General features: G+C 43.3%; 1 protein-coding gene across 1 annotated transcript in view; it reads right to left on the bottom strand.

The window, feature by feature from the left end:
• Positions 1 to 23,244, bottom strand: part of EXOC2 (exocyst complex component 2) — a 260,684-nt gene that overhangs the window by 118,848 nt on the left and 118,592 nt on the right. Inside the window, exons 12-15 of the mRNA XM_006870567.1 lie at positions 18,607 to 18,731; positions 4,366 to 4,431; positions 4,049 to 4,206; positions 1,690 to 1,811 (exon numbers count right to left, since the gene is read on the bottom strand). Of these exons, the coding sequence (XP_006870629.1) occupies positions 1,690 to 1,811; positions 4,049 to 4,206; positions 4,366 to 4,431; positions 18,607 to 18,731 (471 nt within the window). The remainder of the gene's footprint in view (positions 1 to 1,689; positions 1,812 to 4,048; positions 4,207 to 4,365; positions 4,432 to 18,606; positions 18,732 to 23,244) is intronic.

The following is a 23,244-nucleotide window of genomic DNA, read 5'->3' as shown; positions in this document are numbered from 1 at the left end:
CCACTGAATGTTTCCTTGCTTAAAATGTCTGAAATAAAATGGTAGTGGGCTGCAATAGACTCTCACGTGGCTACAGGAGAGACCTGGTCCATGCTGGCTGCCCCTGAGCCCTGCAGGAGGTGCAGTGAGGGACTGAAGGAGGCAATGGTCACCTTTCACCAGGACTTCATTCTCTTTCACTTACGTCCATTAGTGGTCACCAATCGTGGGACATTGTAGAGGACTTGTGTCATCTACAAAATGCTTGACTAAACTTGTAAAGATAAACTTGACTGCTTTTCATGATTCTGCAGAAATAATCTTGAAATTCTAAAAAGTATATGGAAAATGAGATTCAGCTACATTTTCTGTTACCTGGAGAACCATTTTTAAAAGTCTGCCTTTCAATTTTACATAGAGATTTCTAAATTAAAAATTCAAAATGTACATAAACATACACATAAATACATTTCTTCCAAAACTTAGATGATACTTTATTTGTATTTTGTATCCTAGTTTTCCACTTAACATTTCAGCCTAAGAATTTTCTTACATGCTTAATTCTTTTTCAAGTATAGGCCTTATAGGTAAGATATATGCACAACCTTGGAACAGCAGGGCTCTGAGAGACAGGGACTGAGTCATGATTGGAATGGGGATGGTACCATGTTAGGATGCGGGAACGTCTCTTTATTACATGACTAACCAAGGGGGCAGGAGTTCTAGTCTGTGTTACAGGTCAAAAGCTCTCCAGTATGGATCCCAGCCTGACTGATTCGACCTTATAGCGAGCGGACAGCCACTTCTCCATCGTTGGAGCGAGCGTGCCTGAGGGACCCAGCATTCACTGAAGACCCACCTGAAAGAGGGATGCCATCTGCATTTCCATTGAGGTCCCCCCGGCAAGAGTACCAGCGAGCCAGCCACAGCAGAGAAGACTTTAAGAACTGTTTAATCCTTGGGGAACTGGATAAACCCCAGAGACATTCAGCTGTTTTGCTTGTCGGGCGTGGGGAAGGGGGAGTTAATAGATGTTACTGATTTGCAATTGTCAAAAAAAAAAAAAAAAAGGGGAGTGATTAATCTTACAGTCCAGAAACAGAGGACCCTAGGACCATCAAGAGAGGAACACACAAATAGAATGTGGGACCTTATCCAGAGAAGCAGCAGCACCAGAGATGGAGGTAGAGATGGGGGCATGGAGGACTCTAGATTCATCAACTAAGAAGAGAAGGACTAAGAACTGGTGGCCAGGAGCAGACTTGCAGAATGTGCCCTTTGGAGATGTAATTTATTATATATGCCTGAGTGGGGTTTTTTGTTTGTGTGTCTTTTAAAAAAAAAAAGCTAAAGTGGATAAAGATAAATACTTTTAACTGATGGTATATGGAGGGGATTATAATCAATGTAATGAAACAAGTTATATGAATTGTTGAATGTGAAACTGATGATGTGCCCTGTAAACTTTCATTCACTCAATCCACAATAAAAACCTTAAATTAAAAAAAAAAAAAAAGTATAGGCCTTATAATTTCTACACGTTCATGCATTGCAAGTAATAAGCTGATGACAAAAACATTTCAAGAAATCGACTGGGCATCAAGCAATGCAGTGATCTCATGTATTCAGATTTCCATGGCAGGAGTTTCCTCATTTCCCAGGCCTTCGAGGGCTACAGGACGTGGCATATTTAGGTGTTTCTTCACATACCTTCTGCTGTGTACTGCAGTGTGACCACCACACAACGTACTCGGAGATCCAAAGTCAGGTCCTGGATGGTCTGTAGCATGTCATTTGGGATCTCTAGGGCAGCCAAGGCGTCGTCAGTCAGTCTAGGAAACAATGAACGGAGTGGGTCTCTGAAGCCATCGTTTTCACCACCTTGCTCTATTTAATGAACCTTGAGGCGGCTCTGTATGATAAACACTAGACTGCGAACCACAAGTCCGGGGTTACAGCTGACCAGCCACTCCGTGGGAGAAAGATGAGGCTTTCTGCTCCTGAGAAGATTTAAAATCTTGGAAACCCAATACGGGGTCGCTATGAGTTGGAACCAACTCAACAACAATAGCAACTCTTTGTTAAAGGAGCCCTGGTAGTGCAGTGGGGTACGAGCTGGGATTTCAGATTCCCAGATGCTCCCAGAAAGACTTACGGCCTCAGAAACCCCCCCACAGGGTCCCTATGAGTCAGAACCGACCCCACAGCACACACCGCCCACAACTCTATATTCCTCATCATTCGTCACGAGTGTACACGCTGGAACATGCTGACCAAGATGACAAGAAAGGCCATAACAGACTGGAATTGTGGTGCAGTGGGTCACTCTGATAGGGGACTGGTTAATTCTGCCATCCACTCGGCTTGACGTGCGCTGTCCTACAGGTGGGAAGTGAGGGGCCCCCATCACCAAGAAGAAATGGACAGCGCACACAACCTTTGACCCCAGAGTGCCTGGGCTGAGGAAGTAAGTCCTAGAACAGGAGGCAAAGACACAGAGAGCTCTCACACCGGAGATGGGGCAGGATGGCTGGAAAACGGCAGCGACAAAGTCAGGAGACTAGTGAGACAGCTGGGGCGTGCTTTCACCCATGGAGCAAGGTGGTTCCAGTGGGCGTGTGGCCCACCATGTGAAAGAATTGAGCACCTTCGCACAGGAGACATCCTATCCTGGTAGAGCGGGGTGCCTCCCGGCACTTGGCAGCAGAGCTGCGCTTGCAGACCCATGGAGCAAGAGTGAGATGCCCCTGGGCACTTGTTGGCAGAACGAAAGAGCTTTGTTACATTTGCCTGAGCACAGCTAAGCAGAAGCTGTCCTGGTCAAAGATTGCATCGCGAGTTGCTTCTGACCCTAAACTGCAACCAGTTACTTTCTGACTAAATGCCCTAAGTGTAAGGTCTGTGAGTTCAGCGCGCCCATTCAACAAACCATCCAATCAGCAGATAGCAGAGCGAGCCCTGGGAGAGGTGGAGGCTACGTTAGACCTCCACCTCCGAGTATCCAGGGCCTTGGGCTGTTGACCCTGGTGAAGAGTTATGTCCTCTTGTGAAGTTAGATGAGGAGGTCTGACACCCCCACAACATCATTTCTACAGTGATATAGCAGCAATGGGAGTGAGTTGGTTCCATAAGGTAAGCACAGGACTGTGAACCTAAGATCAGCGATTTGAACCCACCAGCTGCCTCGGAAATCCCATGCAGGATTGCTAGGAGCTGGAACTGACTTCACTGGCACTTAACAACATAGTGGCACTGGAGTCCTGGTGTGACACTGTAGGGCACTGTAGTTTTAAGGACAGAGACTGAGTGAGACTGGCGAGGTTGGTAGTGATGGCGGTGTACTGTCGAGTCGGTTCCGACTCACAGTGACCCTGTATAGGGTTTCCAAGGCTGTAAATCTTTACGGGAGCAGGACGCCTCATCTTTCTCTCGCAGAACCGCTCGCTAGCAGTTTCAAACTGCTGACTTTGAGGTTAGCAGCCCAACTTGTAACCACTACGCTACCAGAGTTCCTTGATGGCAAGGTTAGAACCAGGAAATTTAAAACCCACTGTATAGGATAGGGTCAATGGTTCAAACTTACCAGCTGCTCCTCAAAATGTTACACAGGGTCAACTATGAGTTGGAAACGATTCGAGGGCACTTAACAACAACAACATAGCAGCAACAGTGAACTAAGCAATAAACAGATGTCCAGAAAGTGTAGTGCTCCTGTCAAACAAAACTGGGCAATTTAAGACTTTAATTTTCACATGAGAACTAATGGGAACTGTTGTTGTTGTTAAGTGCCGTTGAGTCGATTCTGACCCATAGCGACCCTGTATAGGGTTTCCAAGAAGCAGCTGGTGAGCTTGAACCACTGATGTTGCAGTGCAAACAACTTTGCAGTGTGACACATTAGCTCACAGCACCACACCAGGACTCCAAATGGGAACTAGGGGAGGTCAAAAGTGCAGAAAGTATTCAATTAAAATGTCTTCTTTGTTAAATGCATTAAAAGTCACAGCCTGTACTTTTTTCAAAAAGACAGTTTTGCCTCTCTTCGGGAGCAGGTGCCCTGCTTTCTTACCGTATAGTCTGAACGGCATGGGCGAGCCACTGCCCTGAAAGGCCAGCCTTGCCCTCCCAGCCTCCATACTGCTGCACGTCGCTGTCTCGGATGGTGAACGGGAGCAAGGCACCGCGGGCCAGCTTCACGAGCGAGTGCATCAGCTCCTGAATCATTTTCTAAAATCAGACAACCAATGACACTGCACTGAAATGGCATAAACGAAAGCATGTGCCTAAATGAGAAAGAGCATCTTCAGTATACAGGAAGTCATCCAGCAGCTTCGGGGGAAAAGTCCTTGCCCTGTGAAAAAGTCCACATACTTACTCTGAACGTACCTTGAAATCATTTTGTCTTTGCCTTACAATCTTTGATCTCTCAATCTGGCCTGACTTCTCGGCAGTCTTAAAAATGAAGAAAAACAAAAACATAATTAGCTGGCTTTCAGTAACAGTTTAGAAGAATAAGAAATGTATTAGGGATTGAATACAAAGAGAGCAAGAAATATGATTCTAACTTGATTAGACAGGCCCATCAACTCATGTAACTGATCAATCAGAAAACCTTTCTTATTCCAATGAGAACTTTCTAAAACCAAATAAAAAATAAATAAATAAACCTCTTGTTGATAAAAGCTCTTGTTGAAGCTACTGGGGTTTTTTTTGTTGTTGTTATTTCATTTGCTATTTCATCAACAACTCCGTGTGGTTCAACCTAAAAGTTGGATGGGTTCCAACATCAATTCTCATTGGCAAGTACAGAAACGAAAGGAAGGGTAACTGGGAGTGGCCTATAGGAAACCTGGGATGACATCTCGCTTTCTGCAAAGACTGGACAGCCAACAAGTAAAATTAGCATTTTATCTGTCCTCATACTAAAATCATTCTCTGTGTGTGTGTACATATATATGCATCCATATGTTGTTGCTGTTGTTTAGTGCAGTAGGTCAGTTCTGACTCATAGCTGTGGGCTAATGTGTCGGACTGCAGTGATTTGAACTGCAAGGTTAGTGGTTCAAGCTCATCAGCTGCACCTTGGAAACCCTACACAAAGTTGTTACGGGTCAGAATTGACTCGACAGCACTCAACAACAAATACATATATATACGTATATATATTTATACATATACATGCCATTGCTCTTTCAAGGATTTTAGGAATTTGAGAAATTCAAGGATTCATTTTTTGTCTGTTCACTAATTCAATTCCTGTTTTCCTATGACATTTCTCTTCTTACCTGAAGTCATATGTGGGAAACCAGAATGACAAAAAGCGAAATTGGAGTTTACTACCAAATGTTTATAACCACTAAATATTATTATATAAAATGCTCTAGAAGTGCAAACTTAGGAAACATTTCAAATACAGAAATGATTGCAAAACAACAAACTGAGGTAGAAAAAAATCTGACATATTGATAACATAATTCAGGTACCTTTTAAAGTTATAAACTTAGTGGAAGATACTATTGGTTGAAGACATTTTTTAAAACAGATATCTCAAGTTAAAAGAAATTGCCCTACAAATGATTTCGATACTGACGTTAAGTAAATTTTTTAAAGTTTAAATTTTATATTTAAATATATATAAATACATCTATACATATGGTATGGTACTGTGCTGGACTGCAAAGTCAGTTTGAACTGCAAGGTCGGCGGTTCAAGCTCACCAGTTGCTCCTCGGAAACCCATACAGGGTCTCTATGAGTCTGAACTGACTCAACAGCACTTAACGAACGAGAAAGGTGCACCTGACCCAACCCATGGTATTTTCAATAGTTTCATATGTATGTGAAAGTTGGACAAGGAATAAGGAAGACTGTAGAAAAACTGAAGCATTATGGTGTTGGAGAAGACTATTGAAAGTACCATGGACTACCAGAGAACACACAAATCTGTTTTGGAAGACGTACAGCCAGAAGGCCCCTTAGAAACCAGGATGGCCAGACTGTGTCTCTCAAACTTCAGACATATTATCAGGAGGGGCCAGTCCCTGGAGAAGGACATCATGCTTGGTAAAGTGGAGGGTCAGTGAAGAAGAGGAAGACCCCCCAAAAAGATGGACTGGCACAGTGACAGCAGCAAGGGACTCAAGCGTAGCGATGATTGTGCGGTGGGCACAGGACCAGACAGTTAATTCTGTTGTGCATAGGTGACTATGATTCAGAACTGGCTCAATGGGACATAACAACAACAACATATACAAATATAACCAAACTAAACCAAACCACTGCCTTCAAGTCGAATCCGACTCACAGTGCCATGTATAGGGTTTTAAAGACTATTGGGAGCAGACAGTGAAACGGCTGGTGGGCTCAAACCACAACAGGCCTAGCCCATATCATCACCAGGGCTCCTTATATATGAATACACCTGAGTATAATCCTGCATAGATACATAAATATAACATATATGTATGTATGCAGTCCTGGTGTGGTGCTACAGGATAAGCAGTAGACCACAAGGTTGATTTGCACTGCAAGGTCAGAGATTCTAACTCACCAGCTGCTCCTCGGAAACTCTATACAGGGTCACTTGAGTCAGAACCAACTCAACGGCACTTAACAACAACAACAACATATAAGGCTACAGATTTCTGTACTGACTGCTATAACATGAATGAGTAAAACGAATTAGAACTCTCAGAGATTTCTAGCAAACATACGAGACATGCTTGCTAACAACTGGTCAGCACACTCACAGATATATAACTCCCCTTTGTTGATGTCATATGCCGTGGAGTCACTTCTGACTCAAGAGCGACCCTGTACAGTTTCCAAGGCTGTAAATCTTTACAGGAGCAGAAAGTCTCATCTTTCTCTAGCGGAACAGCTGGTAGTTTCAAATTGTTGATCTTGAGGCTTGCAGCCCATTAACCACTATGCTACCAGAGCTCCTTATACCCCTTTAGACTCCAAATTATACTTATCTCTAAATTGTACGTTAATTGGTGTGATATTTTTCTTCTTCTTTTTAATAACTCACTTTTGATTGAAAGGATTAAAGGCATATGCTGTTGTTGTCTTGTTGTGAAGTGCTGTGGAGTCAGTTCCAACTCCTAGTGATCCTGTGTAGGGTTTCCGAGGAGCAGCTGGTGAACTTGAACTGCCAACCTTGTGGTTATGTGCTGTATCCCACAGCACCACACCAAGATATCAAATACGAAACATAAAAGTCACTTCAATGTCCACTCAGTAAACAAACTGTTGAGTTCATGACATTCAAGATTCTTTGCACACCAGGATTACACTCAGGAGCACATGGTTCTCACTTTAATTTCAAGACAAGTGGGAAGCAGGGACACTTTATTCCAACAAGAAGTTACTCATCTTTCTAAAGCCCCCCAGGTGCAGTTTTCATAAACAAGCCTCTTGCTGCTCTACTAAGTGTTAGGTTGGAACTACTGATGTTAGGAGTGTTTTAAACAAGGGAGTGAAACACTTAGGTTTCTAGAGCAGTTCACAGACCACAGTGAGCAGGAGTGGCCAGAGGGTCAGGAAGCAGCCTGCAGAGAGCCAGGTGCATAGTGACTGTGCCCAAAACTGTCCACAGGACATTCCTGCATGGGGTCTGAGGGGCTCGGAAGGTGGCCAGTCCACACAGTCTCAAACGTGATACTGTAATGAACACTCAGTCCCACCATGTGGGGGCAACTGAGCCTTGGTGTAGACAAACCAATGGGTGCCCTGCTTACTAAAGTCCTAAGAAACTCTTCTCTGCATGTTGAGGTTTGTTAGGTCATAGTCTCGAACACTCTCTCTTCTTTATTCCTTCTCATGGCTTCAATTATCATCTCTAATACCTTCCCAATTTTTATTACCAATCAAAATCTCCCCACTGAGATCCAGATTTGACACTCAAATTGCCCACTGCATGTCTCTTCCTGAATAACTCACAAGCATCTCAAGCTTAACACATTAACAATGACAGTCTGATTTCTGTTTCCCCTCCAGGCATGTTCTTCAAGTCTTCAAGGCACAAATACTCAGGAGTCTAACTGTGCATCGCACCTGAATAGCTGCATAAATCTCCTACATCGCAGCCATCGGTAAGGGCTGTAAACACTCGCTCCAAAACACAAACCAAAGCTATCAGAAATCACCAACTCTACTACCAAAACCTTCCCTCAAACCACCACTGTTTTCTATCTGGGAAACCTCCACAGCTTTCCCAATTTGACTTTTGTCCCATCAGATCATTCCTGGAGCAGCAATGAGTGGGTGTGCTGAAGTGAATGGCCCAATGTCTCTGCTAGCCACATTCTGTAACTCCTACCTAAGGACGTGTCTGCCCTGCAGGATTTGGGTAATAGATGGTGAGAGGAGCTACTGAAAGGTGACATGATTCACTATGGATGGCAGCAGAGGTCACAGAACTGTAAAAAATGGAGACTCTAACATGGGTATCAAATGAGTCATCTCGGAAGCAGGAGGGGGAGCTCTCCACTGTCCAAGACGAGCCAGGAGGTCAGCATGTCTTTTGGACCTTGGCATCCCTGGACACTGAACCTCCTTGACCCAGGGGCAGATGCTGTGGCACTGGAGGAGGGGCACAGGAGCAGCAGACGGAGCAGCGGCCTCCCAGCCCCCAGAGTAAGTGAAGCAGAGTGACTTAGGGCAGGAGGCTTGCCTGTAGTGGGGTATCTCCAGGCACTTAAGCAAGGGGAGCTAGGTTTGCTGACCTGTGGAGCTAAAATTGAGGGCCCTCACGCTGAGACTTATGGTCGAGTGGTGTGTCCTATGGGCATTTATCATCAGCTGACTGGAACAGCTATGTCCTGAGCATTTCTGACCCCATCCTGTAACCTGTTCATGTCCCTAATAAACCCCGCAACTGTGAGTAGGGTGTTTGAGTTCTGTGCAGCCACTACAATGAATTAGTGAACCAGCAGAGAAGTATAATCATTACCAGAATTTAAATTGTTTTTTTGTTGGTCTTTTAGGTATATTGGCTTGTTTATCCAGGAAGGAAACAGTCATGTTTATCTTAGCCACAGACCTGTGTGTATGTGTGTCTGCCATACATGTGTGACACATCCCACGTATCACATACATACATCAACCAAGATCCATCAGTAATGATACCCCTGGTTCCGCATCCTCTTCCGAATCTGCCTTGAATTTCTGGAGGTTCCCTGTGCATGTATGATACTAGTATGTTCAGTTGTGTCCACATTCCACTGGGTATTAGTTTTCTTTGGAATGATAGTTTTCATGGGAAACCATTGGGTATCTCTACCTTATACTCCTGATTTTGTTCTCTTGACTTTTTTGTTTCCTAATCTTACATCGTCTTTACCAGGCAGCCATTTTTTCCAGTTAGTAATGGAAAGGAGAAGTTGCATTGTTATGCCTCAGTCCTCAGAACCGTCATTTCTCTTGGATGGACTGAGGGACTGATGTCACTGCTTATAAAGGTGTGTTGAGCTTGATGGAGCTTATGTTGAGAAAGCTTGTACTTTTTCTTTTCATCTTTTAATTACATTTTTCCACACGCTTGTTGTAGACCCCAGTAAAACAAAATCCTTCACAACGTTTGCTTTTCCTCTGTTGATCAGGATGTTGCATATGGGTCCTGTTGTGAGGATTTTTGTTTTCTTTATGCTGAGGTGTAATCCATACTGAAGGCTTTGTAGTCTTTGATCTTTGTCAATAAACACTTCAATTCCTCTTTGCTTTCAGCAAGCAAGGTTGTATCATCTGCATACTGCAGGCTGTTAATAAGTCTTCCTCTAGTCCTGATGTCACGTTCTTCTTCATATAACCCCGTTTCTCAGCATACTTTTCTTCTGGGTTTGCTAAGCCATGGCACTGACCACACAGAACTCCCAGAGACCAGCTGCAGTGAAGTGGCTATAATGGGGCACGGCTCCGGATAAGGAAGCTTGCAGACCAGTGCAGGGTAGCTCTCAACTGTGCCTGGCCACGCAGGCCTTCTCTCGGTCACCTCACACAAGATCCTCAGGACAGACTCCTTTTGGCCCTGCCATCTGCCACCATAAAATCTGCTAGCATAAGCTCTGTCCCGTTTGGGTATTTCTCTTCTGGCTCCACCAGTGAACCATTCCAGGCTAGTCACTGTCTTCAGAGCTACAGTCCCTGACCCATGTGACAGCTCTGATGTAGGCGATTCCTGGCCCCCTTCCCCACCTCCCACCTCATCCCCTCTCCGCTTCTTTCCTCTTTCTGCTTCTTCTTGCTGCTTCTCTTCCAAATTTTCTTCTGTTAAAAGCCTCTGGGGGATTGTTTGCATATCTGTCTAATCCCTTGTCAATTTCAAGGCATGGCTGCCCCACTAGGGCCACAAACTAAGCAATCCTCTCTTGGTAGGTCACAGATACTTCATTTGCCGGGTGCTACTACTGGAGTCCTGGTGTGGCACTGTGGGTTAATGCACCAGACTGCAAAACCATTTGAACTGCAAGGTCTGTGGTTCAAGCTCACCAGTCACTCCTCGGAAACCCTATACAGGGTCGCTATGGGTTGGAACCAACTCGATGGCACTTAACAACAACAACTGAGATATGACTCTTGTTGTCATTGTTAAGTGTTGTTGAATCGGTTCTGACTCATGGTGACCCTGCATAGGGTTTCCAAGGGGCAGTCGGTGGGTTTGAACTGTTGGCCTTGCAGTCAGTAGGCCAATGCTTATTCTACAGTGCCACACCAGGACCCCATGACTCTTCTAGTCCTTGTAACTGCTACTAAATGACCAGGTGGGATCGTGCAAATCAGGTTTATGGGACTCTAAGGAGGTGACTGCTCAGTTCTCCCATCCTGCTGTGTATGAAATGAACCATTGCAGAAGAGGGAGGAGGATCTCACTACCATCAAAAAGAGCCAAGAGTGGAGTGAATCCTTGGAACCCAGAGATCTCTGAGCTGAACCTCTTCAATCTAGGACACATACAAGTGGCAAAGGAGAGGCGAAGCAGCACCAAGAGCAGTGGTTTCCCAGCCCACAGAACAAGAAAGCGGAGTGCCTTCTGGCAGAAGTATCACTTGTGGCATGGGGCGCCTTCAGGCCAGGAATTGGGAAGGTAGACTAGCAGGAAGCTAGAGCTGAATGCCTTCTGGCTCACGTGCCACATGGACATTTACTGGCAGCTCGAAAAGAGCTTTGTAAAGCTCGTCCAATCAGGACAGAGGCCAAAGGGCCAGATGGCTGAGAGGCCGAGGACCAGAGAGAGGCCTGCCTGACTGGAAGAACTGTATCCTAAGCATTTCTGAACCTGTTCTAACTTACCTAAAAAAAATCACCCAATCCTAAATATCATCTGAGTTCTGTGTGGTCACTATATCAAACAAGCAAGCAAGGGGGGTATGCCTTGGGAGGGTGTTCAAAGGTGGAGGCATGTCTGACCTCTGCCTCATGGGACTGGTCTTGGCCTGATGTTCAGTTGACCCTCCTTCTTCCCTGTGAAGTCAGACGTCCATGTCATTTTATAGTTACAGATGCTACACTGGTGTGTAGACTGACCAGTCCCTGAAAGGTGTACTCCAATTGTCGCAGGAAAGGCTGGGGTCCAGGGCCAGACAAATCATTCCAAACCTAAAATTTATAACTGACCCAGGAAATATCAACTTATCTGGACACAAAAGTAACAAATCCGCTGGAGCAGAAAACTAGGCAAAAGGTACTCTTCAGAGGATACAGGGAAAATATCTCAAGTTCTTTTTCCCGAGAGCTAAGGCAAGGGGCCATTTCACATCTCGGTTCTGAACACTTTGGTGAACGAATGACAATCTTCCCACCCTCTGTGAGTCTGTTTTTGTACAAAGCACAAGTGCTGAGAAGATCACAGTTGTTCAGTGCTGCGAAGTTGGCTCCAACTCACAGTGACTGTGGATAGGGTTCCCAAAGAACAGCTGATGGGTTTGAACCGCCGACCTTGCAGTTAACAGTCCAGTGTTTATTCTACAGCACCTCATCTAAGCACCTTCTTTAAAAAGTCCCAAGCACTAGGTCTCGACATGACAGAACACCCCTTACAAGGACTACCTGCCAGGCACAACCCTATGTAATCTACTCTGCAAAAACGCAACACACCTAATTCATCTCCAAAAGGGTTAAGAAGGCAACACAGGGCTAAGTGAAGGTGTGCACATTTCGTGTGGATGCTGGAAGCTGGACTAACTAACTACTGCCCACTGGTAAGAAGCCTGTGCCTTGTGACGTCACCTTCATCCTTGCCGTGACTCTGTGGTCTCTTCTGGAGCAGTGGCCTGAACTCACGAAGAAAGGCCCTCAGGTCTCAGTCCGCCTCAGTGAGGGTCATGCCAGGAATTACGCTCCCTACACAATCCCGAGTACTTCGTCACCAAAGCAGCCATCTACAGTTGCAGCCCCAAGACAGCTTTTTCTATAATGGGCCTATTTAACTCTAAAAGGAGATCTGGTAGCGTCGGGCTGCTAACCTCAGAGTCAACAATTTGAAACTACCAGCTGTTCTGTCGGAGAAAGCTGAGGCTTTCTGCTCCCGTAACAATTGACAGCCTTGGAAATGCTACGCAGCAGGGTCGCTATGAGTCAGAACTGACTGCACAGCAAACCACCAGCACCACCACCATTAAACTCTACGACTACTTCATAGTCATGTGTTTTGTGAAATATTTTAAACCAAAGAAAAGACTGAAAATCAGTGGTTAGAACACATCATTAACTAAATGAAGGCTAGATTTTACCAGAACAATTTTGCCTACAAATAATCACATCTACTAGACAGAATGGAGTCCTGGTGTGGCACTGTGGGTTAATGCAACAGACTGCAAAGCAATTTGAACTGCAGAGTCAGCGGTTCAAGCTCACCAGCCGCTCCTGGAAACCCTGTACAGGGTTGCTACGGGTTGGAACTGACTCGATGGCACGTCACGACAACAACAACCAGGCAGAATAATTTAGCAAGCTACAAAGATGTAAAAAGTGGAGAAAGGGGGAAATTAATTGTAAAGCATACACCTTGTAATTTTTCATTAAAAATACAGTTATCCGATGTTCCAGGGTTCTGGATGGCGCTGTAGGATAAGCATTCAACCACATGTTGCTTTGAACCGCAAGGTCAGAAGTTCAAACTCACCAGCAGCTCATTGGAAAACCTACACAGGGTTGCTGTGAGTTGGAACGAACTCCACGACACTTAACGACGACAATATCCAATGTTTAAATTTGATGGAGCATGCCCACATATTGAACTGAGGAGCTGTGGCCTAGTGGCACAGTGGATAAGTACTTAGCTGCTAACTGTTAAAAACCAAACTGTAAGGGAGGCAGTTCAAACACAGCAGTCTTGCTGTGGGAGAAAGCTAGGGCACTGTGCTTTTAGAGAGACTGACTACCTTGGGAACCTCTATGGAAGTTCCACTTTGTCTGTTGTAGAATTGACTGAGTGGGAACGAATCTGGTTTGCCTTGTTTCTAAAAGAAAACCTAAGTTTGCAACACAAAGTACATTTGAACTTACACACTATGAATCATGACAATGTCTTAAGTGCTTTATTTCTAATGTTTAAAAATTACATTTTGATGCTTTAAAGACTTTCATCCAGAAAAATACTACATTAAACTATATCTAATGGTACAATCTTCACCTTCCACTCACCATTTCGCTAATTAAACCTTAACGCTTTCCTGCACACACAGACCAAAACTACTTTGTGGTAAGACCAACGGCTAGATTTCACTGTTTTGATTCACATATGTTATTTCACATGGACTTGACTGGTTTGTAGAACTATTTTTTTTAACTGTTGGAAATACCATCTAAATCTTTAACGGACAGGCTCTCAATAAAGCAAGATAGTTCCAAAATAAGAAATTTCAAGTAAAATGTGTTTAATAGTGAAACTTTTTTGCATTAGGTTAAATTGTTGTTGTATGTCATCCAGTAGATTTTGACTCATCATGACCCAATGTGACAAAGTAAAACTGCCCCACAGCACTCCCTAGGCAGTACCAGTCTCAGGCACAAGAATGCTTGAAAGGTCGGTGCAGGACCCGGCAGGGCTTCATGTTGTAGTACACGGAGCCTTATGAGTTAGAGCCAATTCCATGGCACCTAACAACAACAAATTTTCACAGTAACAAATCCCCAAGACTTTCTCCCAGGGAGCTGCTCCTAGGTGGGTTAGAACTACAAACCCTTCAGTGAGCAAATGAGTACCTGACCTATTGTGCCACCTGGGCTCCTTATGGGGTTAAACACTATCAAAAGCTCTTCCTAATATTAATTTATTTCCAACTGTTACTCATAAGACTCACATGTGTAAAGACATTTGCAGAATTCCTTCATTCCTTTGGTACATGTCTGGCTTTTCACTGGCAACTAAACAGTTTTAAAACATGCCTAAATCTGTAAAGGTAATTATATTTAATAATTATCAATATAAACTTTTAAGAAACCTTTACAAACACTTGTTGCTCTTGTTGTTGTTAGGTTCCGTGGAGTTGGTTCTGACCCCATAGCAACCCTCAGTCCAACAGAAGGAAACACCGCCCGTACTGCACCATCCTCACAATCACTGCTACTCTTGAGTCCACTCTTGATGTCACGGTACCAACTCATGTTGTTGGGGTCTTCCTCCTTTTTGCTGTCCCTCCACTTTACTAAGCATACTGTCCTTCTCAAGGGACTGGTCTCTTCTATCAACATGTCAGAAGTATGAAAGTATGACCATTAATATTTAGAACTACCACAGATATATCCAACTTGGTACAGCTGACTGAACTCATGTGTTTCGGTGCCAGTGTTACTGATCAGGAACCCAAGTGAGAAAGAGGAGACCATCTGTCCTATAAAGACAGGCAGTCTCAGAATCTAAGGCACAGGCCTACTCTGTCCTTCAGGGCTGCCACGAGTTGGAATCGATTCGGTGGTACTTGTTTTAGTTTTGTGGGTTTAGTCTTGTTCATGAGCCCTGAAGTACCTCATTTACTTTTTATCTACAACTAAATATTTCATTTATATTTTAACTAAAACTAGGTATGATCTATTAGGAGGAGAAATCTATTCCCTGTGCACAACAACATCCCAAATCTAGAACTCTCTCTTCTGGTTTTATAGACTAGCGGACTCCATATGTGATGGACCACCTATAGGAGTTGACAAGACTGTGAACAAAGGTTCAGCACACATTTCCATTCCCGAAGGAGCTTATTCTTTAGATGAACTCACCCATCTGGACATCACCTAGCACTATTTTCATCAGCCCACATTTTTTTTTTTAAACAAATGTTCACTGAACAATTACTATGTGCCAGGCAGATGAGTTTTCAAATACCGGAATAAATATTTATTCTAACAAATAAGCGCCAACTCACACAGCTGCCAAACACAGCTCGAAGCACTTCACTTAACCCTCACAAGCAACTGTATGGACGTAGAAATAGCGTTCTGTAGGACGGGTTGTGAGCACTGGGCACTGACATGGACACACCCAGCCTTCCCAGTTCTCATGAGCAGTCTGGTCGCTAATGGAGCAGATGAGGAAAGGAAGTCACCAACCCAGCAGTACAGCTGTGGTCATGTGGCAGAGGGAAAAACCCAACACTCGGGCTCAGCACACTGAACCACACTGAGCTGATATTAATAAAAGTGCAGCGTGATACATGGCATGCTAAAAACGGAGCCTGAAGAAAACCACTCAGGACACCTGCAAAGTGCAAGTTAAAGCACTCTTTCTAAGCTTTGTCCTGATGATGACCAGCCAAACTCTACATTTACTTTTTGAAAGAAGACCTTTTTCTGTACAATTATCTTCTCAATAGAGCTCTTACATAACCAAGTAATACAAAAGGAAGATAAGAAAGTGGTGGCATAAACTATTTATTGCTAAAATTTAGTATTTGAATGTTCACATATAAGGTAAACTCACAAACTGCTAAAATGAAAGGAAAGAAGAATACATTGATGTTGTTGTTAAGTGCCTTCGAATCGGTTCCAACCCATAGAGAAAAGCTGCAGAGAACAACATTGATCTTTAATATCGGTGTTATTCATACCCATGGATGACAGGGAAGACCCCAAAGTACACAATCTCTGCCTTGAACCACAAAAGCTGTGTCTCTGTGCGAAAAAGGCACAGCCCTTGTCCACACCAACCTTCTCTGCAGGCAAGCCCCGAAGGAGCATGGCACAGCCAATACTGTCAGGAAGACCCCGCAGCCTCTAACATGGCCCAGGCCTGTGGAGAGTTCTTCCATGCAGACCTCACAGCAGTTAGCTACCTTGATCTAACAGGATGGGGCCTCCTCAGGAGCTCGGATGAAGCATGTCAGGTGATCCACATTCCAGGTCCTGGGAGCCTTTTATACGGCATTTTGGGTGCAATTATTTAGTGATAAACCTGATTTCCACGCGTTATACAGAAAGTTTGTCATTAGTTTATGTTCAGATTTTATACGCTACCAATTATATTATAAATAAGACATTAGGATAAATGTTTCTCTACTATTCAAGGCACCAGGAATTGATGGAATAAAAATTGAAATCTTTCAAGAAAGTGAGGCAGCACAGGAGCCACTCACTCATCTCTGCCAAGAAATTTGGAAGACAACTATCTGGCCAACTGATTGGAAGAGATCTGTATTTGTGCCCATTCCAAAGAGAGGTGACCCAATGGAATGCGAAATCATCAGACAATCTCGTTGATATCTCAAGAGAGTAAAGTTTTGTTAAAGGTAATACAGAAAATGGCTACAATCATACACTGACAGCAAACTTCCAGAGGTTCAAGCCAGATTCAGAAGAGGCCGTGGAACAAGAGATCATTGCTGATGTCTGATGGCTCTTGGCTAAAAGCAGAGAATATCAGAAAGATGTTTACCAGTGCTTTACTGACTATGCAAAGCCTATCGATTGTGTGGATCATGACAAGCTATGGACAACATTAAGAAGTATGAGTATTCCAGAACACTTAGTTGTGCTCATGAGGAATCTGTACCTGGACCAAGAAGCAGTTGTTCAAACAGAGCATGTGAACACTGAATGTTTTAAAATTAAGAAAGGTGTGTGACAAGGTTATATTCTTTCACCATATTTATTCAACCTGTATGTTGAGCAAATAATCTGAGAAGCTGGGTTCTATGAAGAAAAACGTGGCATCAGGATTGGAGGAAGACTCATTAATAACCTGCGATATGCAGATGATACAACCTTGCTTGCTGAAAGTGAAGAAGACTTAAAATATTTACTGATGAAGATCAAAGGGCCTTCGATATGGATTACATCTCAATGTAAAGAAAACAAAAATCCTCACCACTGGACCAATAAACAACATTCTTATCAATGGAGAAAAGATTGAAGCTGTCAAGGACTTCATTTTTCTTGGATCAACTATCAACACTCACGGAAGCAGCAGTCAAGAGATCAGACGACGTATTGCATTAGGCAAATCTGCTGCACATGACCTTTTGAAAGTGTTGAAGAGCAAAGATGTCAGCTTGAGGACTAAGGTGCGCCTGACCAGAGTCATGGTATTTTCAATAACCTCATATGGATGCAAAAGCTGGACAGTGAGTAAGGAAGATCGTAGAAGAATTGATGCCTTTGAGTTGTGGTGTTGCAGGAGAATACTAAAAGTGCCATGGGCTGCCAAAAGAACCAATAGATCTGTTTTGGAAGAAGTGCAGCCAGAGTGCTCCTTAGAGGCCAAGATGTCCAAACTTCATCTCTCATACTTTGGACATATTGTCAGGAGGGAACAGTAGCTGGAGAAGGATATCATGCTTGGTAAGATGGAGGGTCAGAAAAAAAGAGGAAGACCCCCAACGAGATGGATTGGCCAGGTGGCAACATAGATGGACTCAAGTGTGGCAAGAGTAGTGAGGTTGGCCCAGGATCGGACATTGTTTTCTTCTGCTGTGCATAGGGTGGCTATGAGTCAGTGCCAACTCAATGGCACCTAACAGCAACAACAACAGGATAAATGTGCAACTCGTGAAAATTTAGTTTCATAAAAAATTTCTGCAAGCTGATTTTAACACGACTAGATTTGGTGACCCTTCTTTCTCAGTAGGAAAATCTGTAATTATATGGATTATTTTGGACCCATGTGCAAATTGCTACCACTTTATTCCTCTTTTGTAATTTGTTCACTGTGCAAGTTCAACCATGATTTGGCCTGCGTAGCAACATATACATTCTTGTTTTTTCTTTTATTGATCTAAAATTCATCCTTATAACCACATTTTGGTTTGGATGCTGACTATTTTTACAGGTGTAAACTGAGTCACAAAATAGTTAACTTGCTCAAGATCAACACTATTAAATTAGGGCTTTATGATGTTGTTAAGTGCTGTTGAGTAAGTTCCAACTCATACTGGTCCTGTATAGGGTTCCCAAGGAGCGGCTGGTGAGTTTGAACCACCGACCTTGTGGTTCAAAACGACCTTGTGGCCCAGTGCTTTACCCCACACTGCCACACCAGGACTCCTAGGACTTTTTAAGTGCTCTTAATTGATCTTAGAATATTTGACAACAATTGGCCTTGAAAGCTTTCAAAAATCACTTCAAAGTAAAAATAAATGTTTTAATGCTAAAATTTTACAAGAACTTTGTTCCATCGAAACCAAATTTCTATACGTACCTCACTGAAAAGGCTTCCATTAGCATATGAGATCCAGAGCTTCCAGAAATTGGGCAACTGGCTCAAAACAAGCTTGGTCAGTTTTTCAACAAACGCCACCCGGTGGGGAGTTTTATATCTCCATGCTAAGAGGAAAGAATAAAAGCCTATGAGTATAGTTTTGAATCAAAAATAAAGAGAGGTGTGTGAGCAGACCGCTGGATCCACCGTCTAAAATTAAAATACACACTAAAATGAGTCAAAATGTATGTGGGAACAAGTGGTTTACCACTTTAGGTACATGGTTTTACTTTACTGATACAAAAACTTGTTTCTTTTTCACACCGTATTACTGATGTCTTCTGGAACTCAGGCCTGGCCTTTTGTTTTCCCTTCTGGTGAGGAAATACTTTATCTAAGCACCAAGGCAGAGAGGACAGGCAGGAAGAGCATCAGAAATAAGGAGGACTTCTCAAAGGAGGAAGCATTTCAGCTGGGTGTCTTGAGGAATCATGGTTCTCTTCAGAAAGCTATGTCTTCAAAGAGCAAAATAAGGCAAAGGCAGAGGCTGTCACACAGCCAGTACCTAAACCTGAGACTGCTATCAACCAGTTAGAAGATCTGCTAACCAGAAGATCAGCTGCTCAAGCCTACCAGCTACACCCCAGGAGAAAGATGACAGACTTGGGAATCTTACCGGGCAGTTCTACTCTGTCCTATAGGGTGACCATGAGTAAAAATCGACTTAAAAGCAGTGGGTTTGGGCTATAGACCCCATTACACATACTAGCAATTTCAGTAAGAACGCAAGCTGTCATAAAGGGATATATTCAAGTACAATCATGTCATGAAGATTTCCTCCCATTGCAAAGAAACTTATGGAAAAAAGAAAAGCACTGACACCTCTTGGGTTACGCATCACTTAACAGTTACTGTAGTAACTGGGAAATGTGGAATTACAGATTTTATATGTGAAGAGTAAGTTCTTGGGAATTAAAACAAACATACAAATTTGGTGACCATTCACCATTTTCCAATCTCGCTCCTCTTTCTTTGTCCACAGTCATTGTTGTCTCCTGTTTCCTCTCTATTTGAACCCTCACTTCCCTTTACTTCCTTCCACATTGTTTCCGGTTCCCCTGCTGTTGTGCTTTGGAGCCAAGAATAAGAACACAGAAGAATTGTCCCCACTGGAGCTCAGCTGGACCACTGAGCCCATGGCACCACAATAAGGGCTGTCTGATGTTCAGCGACTTCAAAGACAGGTCAGCCACAGGTTAGGGAAATGTCAGGTGAAGGGAGGGAGACTTTCACTAACTCCTTCATCTTAACCACCAACTTCCCTAGGGAAAGGTTTGAGCAATGGTTTTATGTCAGTGGAAAATGAGTGGACTTTATTTTTACATGTTTAATACTATTCGGAATAGATCACTGTGATCCTGTACAGGGTTTCTGAGAAGTTTCAACCACAGAGCTTGCAGTTAGCAGTCCAGTGCTTACCCTACAGGGCCACACCAGGCCCCCTCTGAGTAGATAAAACACAGTTAAAAAATTAAATATGTATTTATCCCATCTACATTTTTAAAATTCCAGACCCCAACTAGACAAAACCACTGTCAACAGTTTTGTTTTGTTTTTTTGTAATTTTAAAGTCTTTTATGCTTGAACTCAAACAAAAGCGCCAAAACCCATTGCATTTGAGTCAGTTCTGACTTATGGCAGATGTGTTGTCCCCTTTCAAATGACATATTCACACACACACACACACACACACACACACACACACACAAATACCCTTCGGGTTAACATGCTGGACCACAAGGGTCAGTTTCAACTGAAAGGTCGGTGGTTCAAGCTCATCAGCCACTCCTCAGAAACACTACACAGGGTCGCTATGTGTTGGAACCCTCTTGATGGCACTTAAGAAAAACAACTATATACAGATATGTATATACATATATATGGAGTCCTGGTGTGGCACTATGGGTTAATGCGCCAGAATGCAAAGTCGTTTGAACTGCAAGGTCAGTGGTTCAAGCTCACCAGCTGCTCCTCAGAAACCCTATACAGAGTTACAGGGTTGCTAAGGGTCAGAACCGACTCAACGGCACTCAACAATACATACATACATATATATATATATATATATATATATATATTATATAATACACACACACACACACACACACACACACACATATATATATATATGTACACTCATGGTTTTTTGATTTTTTTTTTCTCCTTCACAGAAATGCACTTTAAAAACACTCTTTGACCCTTTGACCTTTGGCTTTTTTCATTAACAATGCATCCTCCTCCCTCAAGTTCTTCCACAGTCTCCCTTTCCTCTCCACACTCAGAGACATCATTTCATAGTTTAGATGAAGCCTAATAAAGACTGTCCCTAATTGTCCGCAATTAGAACTTGGACTTCAGTGAGGAACTCTGTACATCGCTGAGCATGAGTGCAAGAGCAAGTGTAGGATAAATTCCCAGAACAAGAATTGCTGGGTCCAAGAGCCTTTGCAGTTGTACCTTTGACTGCTATTGTTAAGGGCCTTCAAGTCAGATCCAACTCATAGGGACCCTGGTATATGGTGTCCAAGGAGCAGCTGGCAGGTTTGAACCGATGACCTTGCAGTTAGCAGTTCAGTGCTTATCTTACAAATTGTCACCCATCAGGGTTATTTATACTCCTATCAGCAAAATGAGGAGTCCTGGTGTGGCACTATGGGATAAATGCACTGGACTGGCTGGTTTGAACCGCAAGGTCGGAGATTCAAACTCACCGGATACTCCTTGGAAAGCCTACACAGAGTCGCTGTAAGTCGGAACTGACTTGATGGCACTTCACAACAACAACCAGCAACATGTGGAAGTATTTTTACCTTATACCCTCAACAATGGAGCTCTGGTAGTGTAGTGGTTACGAATCAGGCTGCAAACCGAAAGGTCAGCAGTTCGAAACTACCAGCTGCTCCGCAGGAGAAAGATGAGGCTTTCTGCTCCTGCAAAGATTTATAGTCTCGGAAACCCTGTTCATGGTCGCTATAAGTCGGAATCGACTTGATAACAACAACAACCCTCATCAATGAATGAATCAAACATACACTCAAACACATGCCTCCACAAAATAGTCACTGTTTAACCTTTTGCCAATCTGAAAACTCAAGAAGTGCTACGTGTTTTGCTGTTGCTCTTCTTGAACCAGCTGAATGTCTGTTCATATGTCTCAGAGTCATTTGTTGTTGATCTGAGTTGTTGTGAGGTGCCATCAAGAGGGTTCTGACTCACAGTGCTCTTTATAGGCCACAAAAAGGAAGCGTAATTGGAAGTGAGCTTGATGGCGGAGAGGGTACAGATGCAGTGAAGTTCGGTGTCAGAAATACCACAGAATACCAGGTAAAGCAGGTTCAGAGCAGAGATCCAAAACTCTGAACCACATAGGTAGGAATATTTTAAAAGTTTGAAAGCTAGCGAAACTTGTAGCAGAAGTAAAAAATCTCACAATTTTGAATCTGCCCAGCTCGGCAACCCGGAATCAACAACTTGGGTGAGACCAATCAGCAAGACCAAGTAGGGGAGCAGACCCAGCAAGGAATAAAACCATGGGAATCTCAGAGCAAAGTGGACTATACACTTTGTCAGTTTTGCTTTCTTCTGATTTTCTTTTTTTTTTTTTTTTTTTTTTTTTTTTTTTTTTTTGTATCTATTAATTGGCCCTCCATTCTGGTGACTAGAGGGGGTGCCTGAGCAAGTGGACACCCCCCACCCCAACTACTGGTGGGTTCTTCTGCCACACGTGTGCACAGATACTCTCAGCTCAAGAGCCGGCCCTGAACTTGTTTTTAATAGGGAAAAGGCCAGAACAAAGGGTGTGGAGAGGGAAAGAGAGTTTAAAAACAAAACAAGCTGAAAACTACATTACATCCTGAGGTATAGCATAACAACCAACAGTGAGTGGCATCTTGAAATTTATCAGGCGGCTTTGAAGGCAAGAAGCTGAAAGAGGACATTAAAGTTATACCCATATTAGGCTACAGATTTTGTTTCCTTCCTTCTCTCCCTCCTCTACCCTTTCTGTGATTAGAGACTACAGTATCCAATCGAGGTATTTTTGGTGGTGGTGGTGTTTTCTTTTCTCTTTTCTTTCTTTCTTTTTTTTTTACTGTTGCTGTTTTATGCTCCCCATTTTACCTTGGGGGATTTTCTCTCCCTATGTTACCCAAGAAGAGACAGCAACTGCTGCCATATAGTCAAGCTACAGTCATACTCTATAAAATACCAAAATCCAGACAAGAACCAATACCAACTGCTATACACCAGGGAAGGAGACAACTCCTGTGAAAGTTACTTAGTCAAGCAATATGTGTGAAAAGGGAAGCCCATCTCCTGATCACATCTACCTGGAGGCAATCAAAAAGCATAAAAAATACCAAAACACATATTCAATTAAGTACTAAGGCAACAGATAAACACTAAACATGTCCAAGAAGCAAACACAGATGACCATATCAGCACATGTCCAGAAACAAGATAAATGTCTGAGACAAATGACCTAAAGGTAGACTTGGACTACATCCTGGAAGGAAGGCGGCAGGCCTTAGAAATGCAGGAGAAGGAATTCAGAAAAATAATTACAAAATGTTTCAAAAC

The sequence above is a fragment of the Chrysochloris asiatica genome, unplaced genomic scaffold, assembly GCF_000296735.1.
Source record: "Chrysochloris asiatica unplaced genomic scaffold, ChrAsi1.0 scaffold00144, whole genome shotgun sequence".
In the NCBI taxonomy this organism is placed as follows: domain Eukaryota; kingdom Metazoa; phylum Chordata; class Mammalia; order Afrosoricida; family Chrysochloridae; genus Chrysochloris; species Chrysochloris asiatica.
The sequence above is the reverse complement of the archived record's forward strand: the minus strand, read 5'-3'. Positions and strand labels throughout refer to the sequence as shown.